Source organism: Phalangium opilio, unplaced genomic scaffold, assembly GCF_054372755.1.
Source record: "Phalangium opilio isolate 3A_F unplaced genomic scaffold, DU_Popi_V2 ptg000077l_1, whole genome shotgun sequence".
NCBI classification, from domain to species: Eukaryota; Metazoa; Arthropoda; class Arachnida; order Opiliones; family Phalangiidae; genus Phalangium; species Phalangium opilio.
In genome coordinates, this window is record NW_028324185.1 from 7,714,800 (window position 1) to 7,721,842 (window position 7,043).

The 7,043-nt window shown below is 42.9% G+C and overlaps 1 protein-coding gene across 1 annotated transcript; it reads right to left on the reverse strand.

Moving 5' to 3' along the window:
- Positions 1-2,575: 2,575 nt before the first annotated feature.
- On the reverse strand, positions 2,576-4,317 carry LOC149657525 (uncharacterized). The gene is made up of 2 exons (XM_089844682.1): positions 4,213-4,317; positions 2,576-4,147 (listed from the first exon to the last, which is right to left on the reverse strand). The coding sequence occupies exons 1-2, from the start codon at positions 4,315-4,317 to the stop codon at positions 2,576-2,578; spliced, it is 1,677 nt and encodes a 558-aa protein (XP_089700808.1).
- Positions 4,318-7,043: the final 2,726 nt, after the last annotated feature.

Consider the following 7,043-nt stretch of genomic DNA (forward strand, 5'->3'; position numbering starts at 1 on the left):
AACTTCGGAATACCAGACTAAACTTTTTATGGATAATTTTAACGATTTTTCCAATTGGGTTGATGATTTAAAAGATAAATTTGCTAGTAACAAATCGTCGTTTAAAAATTTGATAGCGGTAGACGGGGCGGGAACCCCAAAAGAAACCCACAAAGATAGCAGTTACGTAATTTTACCAGAAAATCTGCAGCCCATACCTGGATAAACTTCAGATGAATTATTCACTAGCACTATGCCCGAAATATTAGATCATGAAAAAGATACTATTAAATAAGTCATGGGAAATTCAAAAAAGAAAAATGAGGAAGAATTCTGGTTGTCTGGAGGACAAGGAGATGTTTGGCGCGAGTTATGTTTCAAACTTGTTTGTAGTTTCTCGGAACCCGCGCGTTTTAGTCAAAAAAGGATTATCGAGGAGTCGAACATTTAGGTTTTTACCAGGCATGATTTTAAACTCTTTATCTATGTGTAATTTAGCGTGTGAAACCTCTCAGAGCCGATACAAGGTCTATTGACCGGCCTTGCCAAAATAGTCGCTAGCTGTGTCACTTCTGCGGGGTCAACAATTAAAGAATTGAGCGTGACGTTTGCTGGTTCGTACAATTACAGGAGGCAAGGCGGTAGAATAGCTTTAAAGATAACCCCTATGGTATAAACCTTTTCCAACGGTCTTTTTCGTCTTATTTTTGACTCTGTGTTTGGATCTTTACGCCTGGGTTAAAAATACAAAATATCGATAATAGCTAGGAAAAGGAAAAACAGCACCAAATAAGCAATTGAAACACTTATTTACCAAACCATAGAAATGCTTACTTGATATAACGCATTGTTATTTAAGGTAACTTTAAAAATTGAAAATATGTTACTATACATTACTATACATATTATTTGCATAATGACAATAAAATGGGGAGATTTTAAATAAGTACAGTCAGCCTAAATGAAAACTTTCTCTCTCGCGACAACTTGTTCATTAATAAGCAGTCCAAATATTGGGTGTGATATCAATGAATTAAAACACTGCTGTAATATTTTTTAAAACATTCGAATAAACCCTGTTTTTTGACCTAGTCAACTAAGAGTAGTATGTTTCCAACTATAGTGGAGGGTTGCCAATGATGACATGAATAAACACAACATGAATGTTACGAATAATGTTTAGAAACCATAATTTTCTCTAGTAATGGCGTCAAACCTCCATTCCAAGGCTGTCATTTAACTTAAAGGTTGAATGACATTTTTTTTTGCTCCGTTGTGTATGACGAGCTAGGGCTTTACAAAGCCTTACAGCTCCAAATCCGTGGGGAGATAAATTATAGACCTAAGAATTTTGTGGTAGCCAATTTGAATTGAGAAATCGAACGTAGGAAAACGACTTCTTCAGGAAGGGAGTTCCAAACGGGTATAGTTCTCCTGAAGAAAGAGTGCTTTAGTGGGTCTTTGCAGGATGGCGGGAGAAAGAGTTGGCGACTGTGACCGCGGGTATAGTGCATGTGAGGGGAGAAAATAAAGTAGGTCTGATCGGAGGAGGGTAGGACACGAAAGAGGCTTATTAGATCCATGTAGGTGCGCCGACTGGACAGGGGGGCCCAACCGAGGGAAGCGAGTCTGCTTTCGCGAGGTAAGTTGCGTAGAGACTTAGGGATTTTTGAAGCGCGACCCTGCACGTCGTTAAGGAGTTTTATATCACCACTAGAGGAGGGGTTCCATAGTTGGCAACCAAATTCAAGGGTCGGACGAACATAGCAGTTGAAAAGACGCGTAAGAAATCGGTGGGAGAGATTTGGAAAATTGGCTTTGATGGTCGCGAGTAGCCCATTGGCGCGACTACATGTCCTAGCAATATGGGTGTGGAATTTAAGGTTATGGGAGACTTGCACTCCTAAATCACGACATTCGTTTACTCGACGGATAGGTTGACCACCAAGGTAGTATGGAGAGGGTAGGTCTTCATCAGATTTAGTATACGGTTAATGGTTAGCAATAAGGACTTTTGGCTGTTGAAAGAGAGGCCAGTACGCGAGGTCCAAGCCTCAAGCCGAGTTAGGTCGGACTGGAGGGTTTGGATACATCGTCATAAGAGTGGATCACACGAAAGATTTTGAGATCGTCCGCAAAGAGGCACAACTTAGAGGATAATTGAGAGGGGAGGTCATTTATGAAGATAAGGAACAGGAGAGGGCCAAGAACGCTACCCTGAGGGACGCCACTAGTAACTGGTAGGAAAGTATACTTAGGGAATCGCCAACGCGGACTGACTGAGTGCGAGCAAGTAAGTAGGATTTAATCCACTGGTAGATATTATTATTTATACCCAAAACCCTAAGTTTGGCCAACAAACGTTGGTGGGGAACCGAGTCAAAGGCCTTAGCTATGTCTAGATAGATGACGTCAACCCTATGTCCCTCATCAAAAGCTGAGAGCCACGTAGGAAACGCCGAAAGGAGGTTTGACTCTACAGATCTGTTGTTTAGAAAACCATGTTGGAACTTGCTTAGATGGGGGGTTATAAACTGTAAGAGAGGCGTACGGATGCACTTTTCAAGGACTTTGCAAACCCTCAGAATGCATTTGATTAGGCGCTGCTCCTGCGCGCGGGGGCATCTACAGCGCCGGAAACCGTAGATGTTAAGCTGATGGGTCTGTAATTGATGGCATCGCTTTTGCTACCTTTACCTTTGTATATGGGTGTGACGTGGGCAACACGCCAGTCCGAGGGGAGGGTCCCTTCAGTTAAGGTGAGAGAAAAAAGGATTAGAAGAGGTTTGGCAAGCGAGGAGGCACAATTCTTCAGGAGGCGGTTTGGAATTCCATCAGGACCCGAAGCACTTTTTGAATCAAGGTTGCGGAGAATACGCTTAAGATCGACTAAGTTTGGTAGGAAATCAGGCATTTGAGCTATAAGACTTTGGGGTAATACAGTTAGATCAGTGGGATTTGTATTAAAGTTTTTGGTTAAAGTGTCATTTAAAGTGTTCGCCATGGCTTCATCCGAGTCGGTTTGTGCACCATTACTGAGCCGAATATTGAGACGAGTCGGGAGGGAACGTATTTGACGGCGTACGAAACGGTAGAAGGCACGTGGGTGTGTCTTGATTGTGGATAGTTTACGAGCATGGGACTGCGAAGTTGCTTTGCGTAACAGAGATTTGACTAGGCAGACTTGAGATTTGTAGAGGGGTCGGAGACGGAGTTGTGCGTGACTGTGGTTAGTGGAAATGGCGTGGCTCAGTTTCTTCCATAGTCGTTCTTTTTTGCGTATGGCACGTTTCGTAGAACGCGTAATCCAAGACCGGGAATGGCGCGACTCAGAGTGATCGTAAAGCCGAATTGCCTGAGAGACACAAGCAAAGAGTTTTTCCTTAAAAAGCAACCAAGCCTCTTCGGTAGGCAGCTGAGAGAGAGTGGACCAGTCCGTAGCTGCCAACAGGGTGTTTAGTTTGATAAAGTCTCCCCGACTATAGTCGAAGTCACGAGTAAATTTGATAGGAGATAGTCGTGGGCTAGTCAATGGGTATACTGCGCAGAGCGTGACATGGTCACTACCACCAACTGGTGGTAATGAAGATATAGCCTTGGTTAAGATTAAGTCCAGGGTGTTGTGAGATAGAGAGTTGCTTTGGCTAAATCTGGTCGGGAAATTGACATGCTGGCTCAGAGCCGAAGAGTGAAGTAGTTCGAGAAAGTCATTATGGACTGACGAGGCACTGAGAGTGGGGGTAATGGTTGTCCAACAGATTGAAGGCAGGTTAAAGTCCCCGGTGATAATGATTTCAGAGCGTTGCGCAGATATTAGTTTGAGATCTTGGAAGAGTTTGGAAGTTTCAGTCGGGGACGTGTTTGGGGGGCGGTAAATGCAGCCTAGCGTTATCCAAGTGCGAGAAGATTCTGGCTTGAAGTCAATCCATAAGGATTCTGGGTAGGTCGTTGGAACGGGTAATAAGTGGTGAACAAGAGTATGACGAATATTGACGATAATACCGCCACCCGCGCGATTTGCACGATCTTGACGTAAAAGTGTGTAACCTGGAAGATTAAAGATGGCGTCATTTTGTGAGGGAGAAGCCCAGGTCTCCGTAATGCAAATACAGTCAGCATTCCAGGTCGGGGAGAGGGAAATAAGTTCATCGCGTTTGCCAAAAAGATGCTGTGCATTAAAGAGGATGACGGTGAGACCCGGGGCTGAAGTTATTTTGTTTGGGCAGAACAAGCATGAGGTTGTTGCACGTTGGCAGAGTAAACCAAATGTGAGACTGGGATGTTGTTGGGATTTGAGAGGACTTGAGGTCCACCCTGGACAGAATAGCTAGTAGACATATAGACAAAGAAGGACTGTTGAACAAATCGTAAGGCGGGAATTAAGCAAAAATTCAAACTCCCAGCGAAACCAAGCCCCTAGACTGCAAAATAACCAACAGGGAAATAATAATAGAGGAAATTTACCCCAACAATCGAATTCAGGTGGGAGATCGAGGCAAAACAATAGTAGGCCCATGAATTTTTCTAGCCATTCCAATAATAATAATCGGCAAGAACGACACCCGAATTCCGGAGGTCCTCAGGGTGCCCAAACAGTTTCGGCAGCTCGGCCTGTCGACACCCCAACGGGAAATTACTACAATCCCGATGTAACTTGCTACAACTGTCAAAAGGTAGGCCACGTGCGCCCCTTTTGTCCAGAACTGATTGGTACCGAATCGGCTTCGGGAAACGTAAGAAGAGGCGACGTGAGCGCGGGCGGAGATCCCTCCCCCACTCTGGCGCCGCCGCGAGCTTAAAACGTCAGAGACCAGCTAGCACGGGAAGCACACAACCAGGGGACCAAGCTTTTTCAGATGGTCAGGATTTTTTACATATATTTTTAGGTAACCTCCCGTGCTTGGCGTTAGTTGACCCTGGTTCTACACATACCATATTACATAGTGATTTTAAACCCCTCCTTGAACAACAAGGGTATATGACCGATGCGCCCTCAATACCAGCGAGAGTCATTTGGCGACGGACTGGGATCGCGCTGGGTTCGGTTTGGTTACCGAATGGATTTCGATCGCCTACGAGAAAGAGGGGGCCGATGTCGATTGCATGAGGGAACGAGTACCCAGAGTCGATTTCAACAAAAGTCGTTTTGCATCAGTCGTGGCTTATAAAACCGCGGTTCAGGGTTATTGCCGAAAGCAATGACTACGTCTCACTTTGAAGGAAGCTGATTGCGTAGCCATGGTCGCTCTGCGAGAGAATGGTATGGTACCGCAAAGTAAACTTTTACTCTGCGGTTATGGTATAATTCGTAAGAATGTTCACGGACACGGGATGGTCGGCCCGCTGTACGCGGACGATAAAGGCGTAGCTGAGGCCTTCTTCTCGAAGTTGATTCGGACCTTCCCAGCGGCCAGAAACTACGGGGTTATATATATTGAAGAGCAACGCCGAGAGCTTAACCTTTTCTGAGAAGCTTAATATGAATGTCTTTGACGTGGTTTCACGTCTCTTTAGGAAGGAATCGGTCCCTCCGGCCGAACCTAATAAGATATGGGCTCAACACGACCTCAACGTCTGCAACTTTTAACTTAGAATAACTATTGAAATTATTCCAACATCTGTATTATTCCTCTAACTGTATTGTAAGTAGCTGTGAGATGTACCGTTTTGTTGACTCTCAATGGACAAAGAACGTTCAATAATTATAAGTGTAGGAAATTCGTTGTAGTGAGTTACTCATGTTGTGGTTAATAAAGTAACATAAGATCAAAATGAAACCGGAACGAAATTTCTAAAAATTGCGCGCTGTGACGAAATTCGTTTATCACCTTCTCGACCAATCAAACAACGTTCCGTCGCATTTCTGTCGCCAATAACTTCCTTGGGTTAAAATTAGGTAATAATATAATGAAAAAGAGGTCAAGTTTGTAAAATTAAATTGAAGTGAAAGCGCGAAGTTCCGAGAGAAGTTAGGACTTATCTGAGAAGCCTCAATGCGCTCTCGGAACGTAAGTACAGCTTTATTAATTGAAATACAGAAGCCTTTGTTAATCGAATAAAATTGTTGGAATGTTCAATAATTGAAAATTATGAATGATTTTTATAACTTTTGTAGAACGAATAGGAGGCAATGAAACTAGGCGTGTTTTCGTGAGAACTTAGCACATCAATATTTAGTTTTATTTATTTATTTGTTGGTGCAGGTCTGAAAGCCCATATGGCCTGAAGAGAATTCATAAAAAATAAGTTTCTGTTTGAATATGTTTAAAAAATGAACTAGTCGATAAAGAGCTAAAAAATAATTGTCTTTAATTTCGGATTTTTTACTCTTAAATATTAATTTTAGTTGCTTTAAAAAGAGACGATACGAGCTTACCTTTGACCGCTGGATTTAAGTTGAAATCAGTTAGTCTTGAGATTTTAAAGATTGTACCACGCGAAACTTATCGCGCAGAAATAAAGTATTGTTTGAAGCCTTAATCCAGCAGATCTTTTGACTAGAGGGTTAAATGTCACGGAGCTTATATCGAATGACTTGTGGTGGAAAGGTCCAAAATTTCTAAGGGAACCGGAGGGTGAATGGCCAGACCAACCTAGAGATAACGGTTTCACGGAAGAAGACGAAATAAAAATCGAAGTCGAACGAAGACCCAATTCAAGGGATGTTGAAAGTCTAACGGCTATGACTCTTAAAACGCTGGAGACGGAACCACTCCTGAAATTTATAGATTATTCGAACTATGAGAGAGTAGTACGAATAATAGCTTGGATTAAACGATTCCTGACCAATTCAAAACGGCAACAAGGAAACCGACTGAGGGGAACTCTCACCACCGAAGAAATACTGATGCAGAAAGATACTGGATTAAGAAGGTTCAACACGAATCCTATCAAAGGGAAATCATGGCTATCAAGAACAACACACCAATAGCAAAAGATTCGGAATTATCTGACTTAAAGGGTTTCATAGACGACGACGACCTTTTACGGCTTGGTGGGAGACTTCAGTTCTCGAATTTGGACTACGATGAAAAACATCCAATAATTCTACTCACTTGCTAATC